Source organism: Bombina bombina, chromosome 4 (assembly GCF_027579735.1).
Source record: "Bombina bombina isolate aBomBom1 chromosome 4, aBomBom1.pri, whole genome shotgun sequence".
In the NCBI taxonomy this organism is placed as follows: domain Eukaryota; kingdom Metazoa; phylum Chordata; class Amphibia; order Anura; family Bombinatoridae; genus Bombina; species Bombina bombina.
Genome location: NC_069502.1, coordinates 1,092,148,444 through 1,092,168,051, shown reverse-complemented (window position 1 = coordinate 1,092,168,051; position 19,608 = coordinate 1,092,148,444). Strand labels below are relative to the sequence as shown.

The 19,608-nt window shown below is 35.6% G+C and overlaps 1 protein-coding gene across 1 annotated transcript in view; it reads left to right on the top strand.

The window, feature by feature from the left end:
• PLEKHH2 (pleckstrin homology, MyTH4 and FERM domain containing H2) overlaps nt 1-19,608 on the top strand; it is a 359,537-nt gene that overhangs the window by 132,891 nt on the left and 207,038 nt on the right. The window contains exons 4-6 of the mRNA XM_053712285.1: nt 2,007-2,156; nt 4,272-4,355; nt 5,415-5,496. Of these exons, the coding sequence (XP_053568260.1) occupies nt 2,007-2,156; nt 4,272-4,355; nt 5,415-5,496 (316 nt within the window). The remainder of the gene's footprint in view (nt 1-2,006; nt 2,157-4,271; nt 4,356-5,414; nt 5,497-19,608) is intronic.

Below are 19,608 nucleotides of genomic sequence, written 5' to 3'. Positions count from 1 at the left end.
TTTTGAAGAAATAGAAGGGTTTTATAAAATTGTCCTTGAGGAATTTTAAGAGTCAACGTTTTGTTTTTGTTTGTTTATTTGTTCACATTTTTGGAGAGACACTACTTAACACCAGAACCACACAAAAAATTTATGATTCAAAGAAATTATATTTATTCAAAGAAATTATATTTATGATATTTTGGTAAATCCATACACATTCTATCACAGTGTATACACACTTCAAATCATAGTTTATACTCACAGCTCTTTTAGAGCGCTCCCCACACCCACCCCTACTCGCAGGATTCAGAAATATGGCGAGGGTCTTTCCTTAGCACGTAGAGCTTACTAGTTATTAAGGAAGAGTCATAAAGACATCTTGGGCTGCTTAGTCATATTTTGCCTGTAATTACAAAATGTTCGCCTGTATTTATTTTCTCATGATGTTATAATACTGGGGGTGAGATACGAGTCCACATTATTAATTAACCACGCTTTTGATGTTATACAGAGGTTCCGTTATTTTTATTATTAAAATGGCCTACTTCCCGCGGTTTGCGGCTGAGACCGAGGAGGGGGCTAGGTACGTCCTTACAAAGTTATTGGAACTGTCTTTATTTAAATGTGACTGGTAACAATTTTTGTTAATCAAACTTATATCTCTGGTTTATTACGCCCTTGCACTTTATATAATGCCTTGAAGTATTAATTTCCTTTTTATCTTGCTTGGTAGACATTACTACTGTTATAGTACCCTTAAATATAACCGCATGTTCCCTGTGGGGTTTAGTGGGGGGCCCCCCGAGGGAGACATACTATAGAACACAGACAAAATAAGGGTCCCTAAATATGAAATATTGTTGTCGCCATATGTATGAAGGATATATTTCCCTCAGACCACTAGTGTAATACATTTTCTTATCCTAATCGCTGATAGTTCCCAAACACATAGTTATTTGCAACACCCACCCAATAAATAAATAAATAAATAAATAGAACATATTAGTGAGGGTGCACTGTTATCTGGGCTGCTCTTTTAGCCTCAAACTGCTGTATACTACCCTTCAGGAGAGGTTTTAAAAGTAAACCTGAATACTCCTTGTTATATCGAATCACAACCTAAACATTTTCAAACTAAGCAGCTTAAGTTCTTTTACCCAATAGAGGTTGATTTGTCTCTTCTTTATATGTTATGGTTCATGCTTAATTGTTTTTTGTGTTATTGTTTAAATTTAATGAGTGAGTACCCAGTTGGGACCTTTGCATCTCCTATCCTTAAAATGTAACACATATTCAGCATTATTATTTTTTGAGATGCTATTTTTCTGTGTATTTTATGTTATTGTTGTTTATTAAACCCCTAAATGAAGCTATTTACAAATATAGGATCCAAGAGTGATCTACTATGACAGGAAAAGGGGAGAAAAATGAAGGGGAAGGTTACTTTATTTTTAATTATTGTTTGCTTCTGGTGCATTGTATTTTTTCAGATATGCCATAAATGTTTGTAACGATTAATGTACCATACAATTTATGCCTGTAAACTTCTTTACCTTCAATAAAAAATTTAAAAATAAAAAAAAATAAAAAAAATAATAATAATAATACAGGCCGTGAGAGGGCAATGGATTTTCTGTTACACTTTTTGGTGTTAACTTTGTGAAAGTTGCAAAGGAGATGTAGGATTCTTGAGAATAAGTATGAATTTATTTTTTACTGTCAGAATGTAATTGTTGGGTTTTTAAGGTTATGGAGTACTTTGAGCATTCTTTGAGTGTATTGTATCATGTAACATAACATAACCTTTCTTATATCATAAGATTATTCAATTCCAGCGTAGTTATAAAATCCCTGGTGCTATGTTAGTTTTAATATCCATAAATTAAAATGGCAGCTCAAACCATTAGCTAATGTTCATGAGATACCAGCATGTTGTCAGGTGGTGCTTTGTATTTACAAGAAAAGAAAATATAGCAGATGTATTTCATTCTTGTTTATTGTACACCTGTCTTGTTTTCTAACAGGTTCAAATCATGGAAGAAAAATTAAAAGAAACCAATATACAAACCAGTGAATCAGAAACTCTTTGGTATAAGAAAAGCAAAGACTTAGAGATATTAGTGCAAGAGAAAGATGACATTATTCAGTGCTTGGAACAGGAACTCGAGGAACAGGTCAGAACACTTTCTTTGAAAGGGACAATTATTTTATTGCTAAGAAGGGAAAGAGATGTAGTTCTTGCATAACATATCTACTGGGGGGGGGGGGGGGGGGTTGCATTATTATATGTATAATAGGGCTTTGACTGAAGCAATCACTAATACATAGCATACCATACAAATAACAAGAGTATACAGATTTCTTTACCTTTGCTGGTAATTGGACTTAAACTTGCAGATACAAATACAAATGTATATTCATATGAAAGAGACAAAGATATTTGTAAAACTCAATTATATAGCATGTAATGATAAAACAGGCTTATCCAATAGCTGAATGCGGGTGTCTTCCTTTCACAGCTTAATACTGTATGCGTCTCAACAAGAGATTAAGTTTTCAGCACTTTGGTCATAAAACAGCAATATTCTAAAGGGAAATAAAACTGAAAAAAGGAAAATGCCCCCAATGAATATGTCCAGCTACGGAACGGAAATTTACTGTCTCCTCGAAGCTGACTTAATTCTAGGCAAGCAATAGTGCAATTATCAAGGGCCCTAACATAAGATCATTTTCTTTATTCTTTAATAAGTAAATGTGTTGTACTGGAGAACTAGGAGCAGAGGATGTTTTATCCCTTGTTTTGTTTTTTGTACCCTTTGCTGAAAAGAATACCTAGGTAGGTTCAGAAGCTGCTGATAGGTGGCTGCACATATATGCCTTTTGTCATTGGGTTCAAGCTAGTTCCCAGTAGTGCATTACTCCTTCATAAACAAAGGAATTAAGCAAATTAGATAATAGAAGTAAACTGGAAAAAAAAGGGCATGATCTATCTGAATCCCAAAAGAAACATTTTGGGTTTCCTGTCCCTTTAAAAACTAGGGACTCCGCTAGCTAAATAACTAGGTTGGAGGTTGGTATTGATAAGAGGCTAATTATTATTACTTCTTCTTGCTTTCCTATATAAACCACCATTCTCCCTTTTACCTCTCTTTTTGTACTTAAAGGGACAGTCAACACAAGATTTTTTTGTTGTTTAAAAAGAAAGATATTCCCTTTATTACCCATTCCCCAGTTTTACATAACCAACACAGTTATAATAATACATGTTTTACCTCTGTATCTAAGATTCTGCTGACTGCCCCCTTATTTCAGTTCTTTTGACAGACTTGCATTTTAGCCAATCAGTGCTTACTCCTAGGTCACTTCACATGCATGAGCTCAATGTCATCTATATGAAACACATGAACTAATGCCCTCTAGTGGTCAAAATGCATTCAGATTAGAGGCAGTCTTCAAGGTCTAAGAAATTAGCATATGAACCTTTTAGGTTTATCTTTCAACTAAAAATACCAAGAGAACAAAGCAAAATTGGAACGAATTGGAATGAAACCCAAAAAATTTATTTTATGATTCAGACAGAGCATGCAATTTTAGACAACTTTCCAATTTACTTCTACTATCTTATTTTACTAATTTTCTCATTATCCGTTATTAAAAATACCTAGGTAGGCTCAGGAGCAACAAAGCACTACTGGGAGATAGCTGCTGATTGGTGGGAGTACATATATGCTTCTTGTTATTGGCTTACTTAATGCCTTCAGATAACTCCCAGTAGTGCATTGCTGCTCCCTCAACAAAAGAGACCAAGAACACAAAGCAAATCTCATACTATAAATAAATCTATTAACTATTTAATTCATGAAACAAAAAAATTGTTTTTCACATCCCTTGACAAAATGGACTATATTTGCAACTGTTAACACCTCTGATCATTTGTAGTGCTGCAGTGATGATTTTGGGTGATAATCCCCTAAGGTACCTGCTACTGAGTAGGAGACTGGAAATAGGATGAGACCTTGAAAATGTATCTGGTACAATTACACAGGCAAAAACACTGTACCCCAGTGACCAGTACATATTGCCACTTGTGTATGCCAAAGCAGAGATAGATATGAATTATTTGGTTGGAGTTTAATTATGTGTAAGTCATTTATATCACATTTTTACATTTTATTAAAACATTTTTAAATTGTGCTCTGATTGATACAGACTTTCCAATGTGACTCTCATGTAAAAAAGTTGGACACCTTTATCCATGGTTTTAAATGCATAATGTTCTATAATTTTAGAAACAACTACGGATCCAAGAGGCAAAGATGATAGAAGACAAAGCTTCCAAAATTAAAGACTGGGTTACAGGAAAGCTGAGAGAGGTATGTATATGTATAAATAACGGGGTCTATACATAAAAACAATGCATAATGCCATTACCTATCTTCTGAACATGGACATTTCAGAAAAGAGAAGCTATATCAATGGCAGTCTCTGGAGTAGGTGCATATTTTGACCTAGGCAAACAAGGCACTTGCCGAGTGCGGCAGATTGGGGGGGCAGCACTTTTACAGTCTCTGTTGGGAGGGGCAGGTTACTTAACTAGCATTGCCAGTTATACCTATAAGAAGCTTACAGTTACTTTAGCGGTATATTATGGGAGATTTTGCCCAAGGAGCTTACATTCTAAGGGGGTATAATAAGAGACTGAGCATGGAGCTTACAGTTGAGAGGTAACTATGAAACTTTTATTTATTTACCAATTATCTTTAGGTTTGTAGGCTTTCAGCTCTTAATATTGTGTTTTGGGAAGTTTTCTTTTCAAAATATTTGTGTTTGGCACAAAAAAGACCTAAAATCTTGGGGGGCAGACAAATTTTTAGTGCCTAGGACAGCACAAAACCTAAATACGCCACTTCTCTGAAGGCATTGTGTGTATATAGATAGATAGATGGACGAATATAAGGATGAATATAACATTAGATAGATATTACTAGTAATAATAAACAAAAATATATTTTCTCCCATTTTCCAGCCCCCTGTATCATATGACAGACATCAGCCAATCACAAACTAGTATACATATATCCTGTCAGCTTGTGCACATGCTCAGTAGGATCTTGTTCCTCAGAAAGTGTGAATGTAAAAAGACTGCAAAATGTGATAATTAAAGTAATTTGTAAAGTGTCTTAAAACTGCTTGCTCTTTCTAAATCATAAAAGTTTATTTTGACTTGAATAAATATCCCTTTAACTGTAATGAAAATTCCAAACCAGGTTTTTAAATATTATTACAAATTAGAAAAAATATTAGTGGTTTATCTAGCTGTAAAAAGACTTGAAGGATTTAGTAATTTTATGTCTTACAAGTATGATTGTTTTCACTTTCATCATTTAAATCTGCTAAAATAACTTGTTGACTTTGGTTTCTTTTAAATTTAGTTGGAAATAGAGAATCAAAACCTTCGCCTACTCAATAAAAGTTACAGTGAAGAGATAGCTTCTTTACAGTCCAAGATACAAGGTAAATCAGATAATTGTTCATTGTGTAAAAGAAATTGTAGTAGGCAATTGTAAATATTGAAATGATTAACATTTTATATGTATTATTTGTTGCTCTGCTTTGTTAATAACAGGGGTGTTGCTGGGCTCCTAAAAAGTACTAGTCCCGAAATAGATTCCTTAATTTTTGTCCCTTGGTCGTTAAGGGGTTGCGTGCCCATAATAGTGCGTGTCTTGCCACTGTCATCGAATCTGTGCTATTTAAAATGGCACCCCCATAGAAAGACCAGCAACATATATATATAATGGGCCAGATTACAAGTGGAGCGCTATATAGCACTTTCACTAGAGCACTAATTGCGCTAGAAGTAAACTTTTTGCATGCATCCAGTCGCGTTCTTATTATATGTTGAAAGTAAAAATGTTTCATTCTCGAGCTAACCCGATGTGCACAAAAAGCTGAACTTAGAGTATCGAAGTCAGTGGAGCAAAAGAAGTGCAAAAAAACTAACACCCCACTAGCCCACAAACCCGATCGCACATTTTCATGTGTGCTAACCCGATATAAAGTTATTAATATTTCACATTCCAATGTTCTTCACATAGCAAAACATGTTCTATTTATTAATATATCTGATGGTATTTTGGTACAATCTATATATTTATACCTATATATATATATATATATATATATATATATATATATATATATATAGAGAGAGAAGAAAGTAAAATGTGTTCACTCAGTATACTGGGTAGACACAAGTGATACTCTATAGTTGGCGCTAGTCAGTATTGTGTATGGTATAGTGGCAGCTATATAAGACAAGTACTGGTTGAGATGTGAGGTCCCAGTCAGTAAGTGAAAAATGTGTATACAAGAATAGATACAGCGCCTATATATCCATTTAAAATATGGGTGGTGTATGGGAATATGAGTGAAAACTAGAGCTGATTATTAGAAAAATAATAGCAATTAAAAGAATATTTAAAAAATATAAATTATTAGAATCAATTATGCTTGAAGAATGATGAATAGATTATGAAACAGTGTTCATATGAGTCTTTAGACAATATATAGTCCGTAGTAAATCTTCATAAGCAGTTGGTATCAGTAAATAGATGGTATGTAATACCCTTACCAGATAATACCTCAATCTGATGAGGTAAGTATGCCGCACTGGGGGTATATACAGATGGTAGAATCTTCTCCTTGTATTCAGATGTGGTGCCTCTTGGGTTTTCGTGAGCCTCCTGGAGTATGCAGGGATATGTTTCTTGTTGTAGATAAATCCCTTGTACTTCCTTTATGTTGGTAGTTAGCCTCTTGGAGTACCTTTTCTGTCTTGGTATACACTTTCTCCAGCGTAAAGATACCCAGGGAGACAAGAAAGGATATATAGTGTAATACAGTTTATTTACAATTTAGGCATAAAAATATAATTCACATAGCACTCACATTTGGCATCCTCAGATTATATGAGGTATGTATAAGGCATATAGGACTCTAGTGGGTCCTTCCACATACAGGTATGAGATACAAGTGCCCCAATCTAGGTATAAGACTTCGTAGTGAAGTATTATATAGCTATTGCTATTTCCCAAATGAGGTAATATGGTATAGTACACTTATCTCAAAAAGTATATGCCAGCAGACTGGCTACAAGGAGTGACACTGGTATAAAAAACGATTTAAATAAAACACATTTAAAATTAAGAGCATAAGAAATAAGTAGTTGGTGTCCCTGACGCGTTTCAAAGGTTTGTGTGGATAAATCCTTCTTCTTCAGAGGGTTGAGTGAGGAGCTGGGCCGTTATCGCTATTTGTACGCTTCGGGCGGCGGCACGCCCTCTGCGTACGTGACGTCATGCGTGCCAGCGTTACGGAACGTGAATATCACGTTTGTATTAGGCATAGTGTCTCTGCTCTAAAGCTTATTCATTGGTTACCTGTAGCTGCATGGTTGATTGGATCGGTGCAGCCTAGGCTCATGGGATATGTAGTTCTATAGTTGCTGCCCATAGTTAGCTACGATCTCTGGAGGTATAGACAGAATGTAGCACTCGCAACAGTATAGTGTGTACATATTGTAAAGTGTGACCTTGCAATAATGCTTACATACACTTATACTTATAATACCTCACCTATAGAGATGTAAGTTGGTTAGACTTAGTGGAGGCCTGTGGGATATGTAATTTACTAGGGAATATCCCTCTATAAATATATCTCCACTCTAAAGTGCAGTCTTACAGAGTTAGTGGCTAGATGTAATAAAAGTATTGATGGGGCATGGACATGTCATAATGTATACTCTAAAATAGATATTCACACTGTGCAATCCCATGAAGTATTTTTGTATTTTACAGTTCCTGGATATACAGTGATTAATACATCCTTTGTATATTTTCTTAGTAAGATTAGTATGCATAGATGACATTGCATATTGGTTTCTTACTAATAATTCTTTTTGTGAAAAAGTTTTTCTATATATTCAAAGCTCTCTTAAGTTGTTAAGTTAAGCTTGAGCTTTATTATGGAACATGAGTTGTATACTATATATCTTAGTTAGGATGTAGAGCTCTATATAGTTTTCTGTATTTTTAGAATGTGAGACCTCTTTTATGTAATTTATAGTTGAGGTTCAGTTAGTTGTTGGGCCTATATTGGAAGGCCAGATAATGTTTTATTTTAAAGATATATATTCTCTATATTGATATATGGTACACAAGTGTTCCTTAGTATTGGGTGTATATTATATATTATGCAGGAAGGTATTGTACCTGGTAGATATATATATATATATATATGATCAGAGTGAAACTAATCTTTATTATTCAGCTAGATATATGTGTATTCCTTATACTGTATTTTTTACCTATTATTAGGTCTCAAGAATATTAGTCTTTGTTTTTCTGCAGTTATATATTTGTAATATCTTATATAAAGAATATAGTACTATTCTGTAGTAAGCTTAGTGGGGTCTGGTTGGATATAGAGTAGTATAGATACAATTTATAGGTTAATCAAAGGTTTTAATATATTTGGGAGGCTTGGATTCATGTAACCTACTGAATTAAGAAAGCTGCAATATCTATGTCCTTATTTAGACCTTTGGGAGTCATAGAGTCTAGTTTATGTATCCATTCTGTTTCCTTCCTTCTCAGATGGAGTTCTCTACTTACTCCCTCAGGTGGATCTCTGATATGTTCAAGTATAGTGCCTCTTAAACATGACGGATTGGAGTTATGTATTAAGCGAAAATGATTTGAGACACTATGTTTTTTGAAACTACTTTCTATATTTCTAATATGTTCCAAAAGTCTGGTTTTGTAGGGTCTAGTGGTACGTCCTACATACTGGAGCTTACAGTCACATTCAATAAGGTATACTACATAATCTGTTTTACAGTTTGTAATGGAGTCAAATTCCCAGCTTTTTTTGTTTGTGGATGAAGTGATTTTTTTAGTTGGTTTATTAATACTATAGTGATGTTTGCAAGCCTCGCAGTGTAACCGGTTGCATTTAAAGAAGCCTTTTGTTTTATTTTGCAGCCAATTGGTGGTTTTTTTGGTTTGAGATATAGATTTCAGTTTACTTGGAGCTATTATTGCTCTAATGTTTCTACCTTTTCTAAAAACCAATTTTGGGTTGTTTTTAGTTATTCCGTTTAATAGGTTATCTTTTTTTAATATGTGCCAGTGTTTGTTTAAGATAGTTCTGATAGCATTGGCACCTTCATTATATGTTGTGATCATAAGTGGCACATCTTTTTGTTCTTTGCTATTTTTCTTCGAATTTTTTGTTATTAATGTGTCTCTATTCATTCTATTGACCTTATTAAATGCCTTTTGTACATTATCAGCTTTGTAACCTTTATTTAATAATTTATTGGTCAAAATTTTTGATTCGTGTAAGAAGTCTTTCTGTCTGGAACAATTCCTTTTTATGCGTAGGAATTGTCCATAGGGTATACTTTGTATCCATGCTGGATGATGGCTACTCGTTGCTGTTAGATAACTGTTGCTGTCTGTAGCTTTGCTATATACTTTAGTTTGAATGGAGTTTTCCTCCTGATAGAGTATGAGGTCTAGGAATTCAATTTCTTTAGGATTAGTTTTATCTGTAAATGTTAGGTTGAAATCATTAGTATTAATATAGTTGACGAAATCTTGGACTGCATTCTTATTGTCCTTGTGTTCCCATATTATTATGATGTCATCGATAAAGCGGTAATATGATTTGATGTTGTCTATGAAGGGGTTATTTTCCCAAATGTATTTGTCTTCCCACATGCCCATATATAGGTTGGCATAGCTGGGGGCGAATTTCGTCCCCATAGCTGTGCCACCTATTTGAAGAAAGTATTCATTATTAAAGGTAAAGTAATTTTTTTGTAGGATGAACTTAGCAGAATCCTTTATGAATTCGATTTTATTTGTTTCTAGATTTGATAGTTTATTTAGCCAGTAGTCTAGTGCTTCTATACCTTTATTGTGGGGGATATTGGTATATAGAGAGCTGACGTCCAGTGTAAGCCAGCAATAATTGTCTTTCCATTTGATGTTAGATAATTTACTAATAGTGTCTGGTGTGTCTCTGATGTGTGATTTAAGGTTGGGCACCAGAGGTTGGAGGAATGAGTCTATATATTCTGATAGTTTTGTAGTGAGGGACCCTATTCCTGAAATAATTGGTCTACCAGGAGGATTAATATTGCTTTTATGAATTTTAGGTGTGTGGTAGAAGGTGGCTACTTTTGGGTTGGTGATAGATAAGAATAGGAATTCGTGATTATTAATTATATTTTCATGTTTTGCAGTGTCTAAAAGATTTATGTATTCTTTTAAATAGCATTCAGTAGGATTGTTTTTGAGGGGTCTATATGTCTCATTGTCACCAAGTAATCTCTTGGCTTCCTGGATGTAATCTGCTCTATCCTGTATGATGATCCCTCCTCCCTTGTCGGCTTCCCTTATTACTATTTCATGATCATCTTTTAGCTGTTTCAATGTAATTTTCTCTTTCTTGGTAAGATTATCTTTTTTTATTTTATATGTTTCGCACATTTGTAATAAGTCTTCTTGGACTAGCTTTTCAAATACAGGGATATAGTTTCCTTTAGATTGTGTGGGAAAGAAAGTTGATGTAGGTTTGAAACTAGAATGTGTAGAAAAATTTACAGTTGCTGTATGGGAGCTGGGTACATGGTCATTAGCAGTTGGGTTGTCATTATCATTTAGCAATGATTCAAGGTCTATTAGAGCGTTTAGATCATTATCATTTAATTGGGAGGGAGTTATATTGTTCAGGTTTGTAGATTTATCTTTTTGTATTTTTTGGAAGTGCCTATTTAGGGTTAACTTCCTAATGTATTTATGTAGGTCTATGAAGAGGTTAAAGGGATTAGGTCCCTTGGTAGGGGCGAATGCTAGGCCTTTTTTTAGAAGGTTTAATTCCTGTAATGAGAAGGTTTTATGTGATGATAAATTAAATATTTTTACTTCTGAATGTAAGTCTTTAGGATTAGATTTTACATTTTGGTTGATCTTATTCTTTTTTGATTGCATTCGTTTTCCTGCTCTGCACCCTCTTCTTCTGACTCGTTTCTTCTTCTTTTCTGGTGGTGTTGTTTTATTCTCCAGTGTGGGACGTTGGTGTTCTGCTCTGGTAGGAGAGGTGTGTGTGGATCTCTGGGTACTGTGTTCTGGTTGCTCTGTTTGTACTGCCGGTGGTATGTATGATGTGGTAGTTGATACGGGGAGGGAGGGTATGATTGGTGCTGTGAGTGTGTGTTGTAGTCTGGTCTCTTGTGGTTGGGTGAGTGTTTGTAAGGGTGTCTGAATTGAGGGTGGGGAGGAGGGTTGTGTGGTGGTGGGTGTTGTCCTAAAAAACGAGAATTGTAGTGATTGTTGTTATTGCGTATATTGTGATGATAGGTATTTCTACGATTGCTATTGCGAGCTTTGTATGGTATATGATTATGGAACGTAGTGTTATGTATACTCTTATTACCTGTATTATGTTGCTCTTTTGGGCCTGGATAATGTAATGAGAAGCCTGGTGAATATATTTCCTCATAGTTATCCTCATTTGTTTTGTCATTAGGTTCAGATGCTGTTGCCATATTATAATTTTCGCAGTTAAGACCTAGGTTATGGGAAATGTTATTATCTTCTCGTATTCTTTCTTTGTGTAAGTTTAAATCCTTCATGAATTTTTCTCTTTTACGATTTTCCACTATTTTTTCATATCTTAGAATTTTGTTTTTATTCTCCTTATCAAGTTCATTGTAGTATACATCTCCTTTAAAATTGTTTAGTCTTTGTCTTATATCAGTGATCTGCTCTGTTAGTGTGTCTACCTTTCTGTCCCTGTATTTGATTAGGATTTTCATGAATGTAATAGAGCATTGGTGTAGGGCAGAGTCCCATTCAGATAGTAGCTCAATTTCTGTATCTTCAAATATAGGTGTTTTAGTGAGTTGCAGACCCTGTGGTACGATATTGTATTTGATATATCTTTCAAGTGTTAGGCTGTCATACCAGTTTTGCAGTTGTTTTTTACTGAGTTTCTCTAATTTTTCAAATAATTTTTTTGGATTTGTAATTTCCAAGTTGGTTTCTAGAGTAGATTGTTCCTCATTTATTGATAAATTTCTACTTCTATTTTTTGGATCAAAGTATGCCCCATATTCTAGGTCCATGATCTATATATTAGTATAGATTGTATATATATATATATATATCTATTTAGATGCGAATGACTTAGTCTGTTAGAATGATTTGTATACTGATGGACGTAACAGATTGAGGTGTAAAATGATAGTGTCTAAGACTTGCAGCCTAGAGTAACAGCTGAACCTATAGTAGGAACTAAAAATAGAGAAGAAAGTAAAATGTGTTCACTCAGTATACTGGGTAGACACAAGTGATACTCTATAGTTGGCGCTAGTCAGTATTGTGTATGGTATAGTGGCAGCTATATAAGACAAGTACTGGTTGAGATGTGAGGTCCCAGTCAGTAAGTGAAAAATGTGTATACAAGAATAGATACAGCGCCTATATATCCATTTAAAATATGGGTGGTGTATGGGAATATGAGTGAAAACTAGAGCTGATTATTAGAAAAATAATAGCAATTAAAAGAATATTTAAAAAATATAAATTATTAGAATCAATTATGCTTGAAGAATGATGAATAGATTATGAAACAGTGTTCATATGAGTCTTTAGACAATATATAGTCCGTAGTAAATCTTCATAAGCAGTTGGTATCAGTAAATAGATGGTATGTAATACCCTTACCAGATAATACCTCAATCTGATGAGGTAAGTATGCCGCACTGGGGGTATATACAGATGGTAGAATCTTCTCCTTGTATTCAGATGTGGTGCCTCTTGGGTTTTCGTGAGCCTCCTGGAGTATGCAGGGATATGTTTCTTGTTGTAGATAAATCCCTTGTACTTCCTTTATGTTGGTAGTTAGCCTCTTGGAGTACCTTTTCTGTCTTGGTATACACTTTCTCCAGCGTAAAGATACCCAGGGAGACAAGAAAGGATATATAGTGTAATACAGTTTATTTACAATTTAGGCATAAAAATATAATTCACATAGCACTCACATTTGGCATCCTCAGATTATATGAGGTATGTATAAGGCATATAGGACTCTAGTGGGTCCTTCCACATACAGGTATGAGATACAAGTGCCCCAATCTAGGTATAAGACTTCGTAGTGAAGTATTATATAGCTATTGCTATTTCCCAAATGAGGTAATATGGTATAGTACACTTATCTCAAAAAGTATATGCCAGCAGACTGGCTACAAGGAGTGACACTGGTATAAAAAACGATTTAAATAAAACACATTTAAAATTAAGAGCATAAGAAATAAGTAGTTGGTGTCCCTGACGCGTTTCAAAGGTTTGTGTGGATAAATCCTTCTTCTTCAGAGGGTTGAGTGAGGAGCTGGGCCGTTATCGCTATTTGTACGCTTCGGGCGGCGGCACGCCCTCTGCGTACGTGACGTCATGCGTGCCAGCGTTACGGAACGTGAATATCACGTTTGTATTAGGCATAGTGTCTCTGCTCTAAAGCTTATTCATTGGTTACCTGTAGCTGCATGGTTGATTGGATCGGTGCAGCCTAGGCTCATGGGATATGTAGTTCTATAGTTGCTGCCCATAGTTAGCTACGATCTCTGGAGGTATAGACAGAATGTAGCACTCGCAACAGTATAGTGTGTACATATTGTAAAGTGTGACCTTGCAATAATGCTTACATACACTTATACTTATAATATCTCACCTATAGAGATGTAAGTTGGTTAGACTTAGTGGAGGCCTGTGGGATATGTAATTTACTAGGGAATATCCCTCTATAAATATATCTCCACTCTAAAGTGCAGTCTTACAGAGTTAGTGGCTAGATGTAATAAAAGTATTGATGGGGCATGGACATGTCATAATGTATACTCTAAAATAGATATTCACACTGTGCAATCCCATGAAGTATTTTTGTATTTTACAGTTCCTGGATATACAGTGATTAATACATCCTTTGTATATTTTCTTAGTAAGATTAGTATGCATAGATGACATTGCATATTGGTTTCTTACTAATAATTCTTTTTGTGAAAAAGTTTTTCTATATATTCAAAGCTCTCTTAAGTTGTTAAGTTAAGCTTGAGCTTTATTATGGAACATGAGTTGTATACTATATATCTTAGTTAGGATGTAGAGCTCTATATAGTTTTCTGTATTTTTAGAATGTGAGACCTCTTTTATGTAATTTATAGTTGAGGTTCAGTTAGTTGTTGGGCCTATATTGGAAGGCCAGATAATGTTTTATTTTAAAGATATATATTCTCTATATTGATATATGGTACACAAGTGTTCCTTAGTATTGGGTGTATATTATATATTATGCAGGAAGGTATTGTACCTGGTAGATATATATATATATATATATATGATCAGAGTGAAACTAATCTTTATTATTCAGCTAGATATATGTGTATTCCTTATACTGTATTTTTTACCTATTATTAGGTCTCAAGAATATTAGTCTTTGTTTTTCTGCAGTTATATATTTGTAATATCTTATATAAAGAATATAGTACTATTCTGTAGTAAGCTTAGTGGGGTCTGGTTGGATATAGAGTAGTATAGATACAATTTATAGGTTAATCAAAGGTTTTAATATATTTGGGAGGCTTGGATTCATGTAACCTACTGAATTAAGAAAGCTGCAATATCTATGTCCTTATTTAGACCTTTGGGAGTCATAGAGTCTAGTTTATGTATCCATTCTGTTTCCTTCCTTCTCAGATGGAGTTCTCTACTTACTCCCTCAGGTGGATCTCTGATATGTTCAAGTATAGTGCCTCTTAAACATGACGGATTGGAGTTATGTATTAAGCGAAAATGATTTGAGACACTATGTTTTTTGAAACTACTTTCTATATTTCTAATATGTTCCAAAAGTCTGGTTTTGTAGGGTCTAGTGGTACGTCCTACATACTGGAGCTTACAGTCACATTCAATAAGGTATACTACATAATCTGTTTTACAGTTTGTAATGGAGTCAAATTCCCAGCTTTTTTTGTTTGTGGATGAAGTGATTTTTTTAGTTGGTTTATTAATACTATAGTGATGTTTGCAAGCCTCGCAGTGTAACCGGTTGCATTTAAAGAAGCCTTTTGTTTTATTTTGCAGCCAATTGGTGGTTTTTTTGGTTTGAGATATAGATTTCAGTTTACTTGGAGCTATTATTGCTCTAATGTTTCTACCTTTTCTAAAAACCAAGAAACATATCCCTGCATACTCCAGGAGGCTCACGAAAACCCAAGAGGCACCACATCTGAATACAAGGAGAAGATTCTACCATCTGTATATACCCCCAGTGCGGCATACTTACCTCATCAGATTGAGGTATTATCTGGTAAGGGTATTACATACCATCTATTTACTGATACCAACTGCTTATGAAGATTTACTACGGACTATATATTGTCTAAAGACTCATATGAACACTGTTTCATAATCTATTCATCATTCTTCAAGCATAATTGATTCTAATAATTTATATTTTTTAAATATTCTTTTAATTGCTATTATTTTTCTAATAATCAGCTCTAGTTTTCACTCATATTCCCATACACCACCCATATTTTAAATGGATATATAGGCGCTGTATCTATTCTTGTATACACATATATATATATATATATATATATGTCCTAGTGGAGCTAGATACATCATTCTCCGGTATTTTTAAGAATAAAACTTCAACTTTATTGAGAAATATTAAAACCCATATCTTCCAAATGTTTCGGTGTCCAGACACCAGATAAAAGCAGCGGTGTGATATGTACAATCCGTGACGGCTATATATACACAAACTAAATGTCACAAGATCATGCTATGTAAGAACTGATGACGACACGCGCCACAGCTACAACTTTCAATCAACAGAACACTGCATGGCTAATTAGCATAGCCTATCAACATTAAGAATAGACGTCACTAGTGTCAACACTGGTGAATGGCGCAACATCAGTTCATTCATAGCGGGATCAGAGGTAACAATGTAACAACAAAATCAACGCTATAAGTAATGCTTCCAGTTGAAGCAAATGTTAACAAAATAGCATCTTAAACTTGACAGAGATTGTCTATCAGCTATTGACTCCATGTCTCAAGTAATATGGTAGATCATGTTAACCAAGAAATACGGATAGCACCAATGTAGATAATGGCTATGTGTCAACCAGCAGAGTCACTGTATTATCCAGGGCATGATGTAGTACATCATGAATGTCTCCCTACAAGGGATCAGGACAAATTAACGGAGAGCAGCAGGATCATAGAAATACACTGTAGTCCAACTATGCATTTAACCCCTTAGGGGTCACAGTATCCAAAAGGTAGATCCACCTAGTCTCAGTCTGTAAAAGCTTTCTGTGTCTATCTCCACCTCTCCTCATAGGAGGAACTTGATGGATGAGCATAGCACGTATACTAGCGACCATATGTCCAGCCTGTGCAAAGTGGCGTGCCACCGGCTGATCAGAAGACCCACTCTTTATTGCTTCCCTAATGGCACAACGATGGTTGGCCATCCTCTCATGAAAGGAGGTACTCATTTTACCGACATATACTAGGAAGCATGAGCAATACAGAATGTATATGACATATTCGCTAGTGCAGGCAGTGGAGGCTCCTCTATAGGAGCACTTGAGCACGTGAACCCCCTGACCCCTGATGAACCAAAAAAAAAAGAGTGAGAAATAAAAAAACTAATTCAATTTTTAAACCTTTTTTGCTGATTCCACTACAATTTTGACTAAAAACATTTGACTAAAAACATTAAAATTGCCTTATTTAGGCTGAAAGTGGAATGGGCTTTTGCCTAATACTTCTATCCAGTGGCGGCTGGTGAAGTTTGAAGTTGGGGTGGCACTAGACCACACACCATGAAATAAAGCCCCACCCCTCCCTCAGATGGCTCCACCCATGAATTGTTTTATTTATATATATATTTATATATATATATATATATATATATATATATATATTGTAATAAGGGAGGGAGAAATATGTATTATTTACTACCCATTTGATACAATTACATGTACCTTATAAATCTACAGATTTATGCTCTCAATTCATTCACACATGCCTTGTGTCACAATGCATTATGCCTGCTTCCCTTTGTGAAGCAGAGTGCATAGAGCCAATTTAAATAAAAGCTGCAAAAATTATAAAAAAGGTATATCCTGAAACACCTTTTATAACCCCATTATGAAACATATTGCCAAACATGAAACTCATTTCCAAACATGAGTCAGATAGTGCTTCCATAGGGAAATGGTTTTGCTTCTGCAGTTCTGCTCAAATCAAATGTACTTAAATTGAAACAATTTTGTTCCTGATCATAAATAAACAAGGCAGCCATAAAGGGCTCTAACCCCCACCCCCCACCCCTTCCCCTTGAATGTTTTGTCTGCAGAGAGCTGCCTGTCAAGAGGATATGCAGCCTGAGATAACTCACACAGTAAAAAAAACAACTAAGCAGCCATTAGTGTATATTAAAAATAATGTTGTTATTTGCCCATCATTATCATATTGATGCTATTGGGTATTGCCCCCACCCATACTGCCAAATATATATACAACCTACAGGGCCTAGTTGGAACAGGACTCATTTAACAATAAATAAAACTAATTTATTGTGGTCACCTTTCACCCTGCTTCAATGCTATCTGACCTGTATTGCGTCCCTCAGGCTGCCTCTTACCCGTTCTCTTCACACTCTGCACCATTAATCTTGTTTGCTCTCCGGTTCAGCTCTACTCTAACCTCCTCCTTCACAACTTGCTCAAGACGAAGTAAGCTATGAAGGGGGAGTGCAGAGTACAGCTGAACCGGGCAGCAAGATTAATATTGCAGAGACTCATGCACATGGCGAGATGAGGGCTTTGAAGTAAACATTTTGCTGAAAACAGGTTCAGCTCTGCTCCTCCTCTCTCCCCCTTCACCCTTTGAGCCATGATCTCCTGTGTGTGACCGTTAAAATCAATATAGTAATAGTATAACAGTGTTATACAGTACTTACTGTGAAAGCTCTCTCCCAGACTGCCACCATTACATTTTCTTCTGCTGCTCTGTGCATTTTCAAAAGGCTTGTGTGCACTGCTCACGCTGGCCAGGCTCCTCCTCCAGCACACCGTCATCACACTGTTTCAATGTCTCAATGCTCTCACTCGCACAGTCAGAACTGTGCAATTAACAAGCTATAGGGCTGGGTAGGGAGGGGGCGCTGCAGTCACTTAAAAATAAGTGCTAAGATCTTGTAGCCTATACTTCTACCTATCGCACGTGCTGTGCAATTGATAGAACAGTAAAAACAGCATTTTTTTTTTACTAAATTAGCCTGGAACCCTTTTTAGCTGAATAAATATAATTTTTCCAATAGGGAGCTATTGGAAAATTTATATTTATTCAGGCAAAAAGGTTATTTTTTTCCCCCTCTTCCCCCTCTCTCTTTGGGGGTTCACGTGCGATCGTTCTCCTATAGAGGAGCCTCCACTGCTTCTATCTATCGCACATGCTGTGCAGTGCGATAGATAGAAGTATAGGCAAAAGCACTTTCCACTTTAAAAGTGCATTGACTGCAGCGCCACCTACAGGCCAGCCAATAGCTTTCCTAACCGCACAGCTCTTAGTGTGCGAGAGCCAGCTGTCACGTGACACTCGCACACTAAGAGCTGTGTATGTGTGGGGAGTGGAGGAGGAGCATCGTGGGCTTCAATCACTTGAAGAGCACGACCCACCACCACTGCAGGCAGCACTAACAAAGGATTTTTTTATTTATTTTTGGCTGAAATTTTTCTGGTGGGGGAGGGGGCAGGTACGCGCGCTCAAGCAACTCTCCAGGAAGTTCCGGGACCGGGAGTCTAGTGTGGCTATCTGACACCCGCAAATTGCCGGAATAGGGGAAGGCCACGCTCCAAATTCTTCAGTGACAGTGCAGCATTAGGGATTGACTGAGTTCTTGGCAGCGTGACTGCACCCCCTTAACAAAACAGTACTAGGCAGCAAAACCAGGAAGCAGCAGACGCAGCACAACAATAGCTAAGTACCTGGGGCTGGGGAATTCCTGGGGCTAGGCTGAGCTTTGTATCTCACTAAGAGGTGTTCCATTAATTTCGGTGTACCAACATGAGACACTTACATGACATTAAGGTGCTCAGTTAAACTGACAGTTTACAAAGAATATTAAAGGTAAAAAAAATTACTTTCAAAATCGTATTGATAGTACACATTACAACTCATTTTAAAAGTTCACAAAAAAACATTAATTGAAATTTTGAAATAAATAAAATAAAAGTTATTTAAAATATTCAGGAAAAAACATTTAATGTACAAAATAAAATATTGGATTAGTTATGGAGTTTGATCTAGTTGAAAGTGGATCCTGACTCCCCTATTTTAGAACTAATTTCAAATGAAAAACTTGCGGCATTGGGGCATAATGACTGATGGGACAGTTATTAGTTAAAAAAAATATGGTTATTATGACATAAATCATGGAAAAATTGGGAAAAAATACTTCCTGGTATTCTGATGG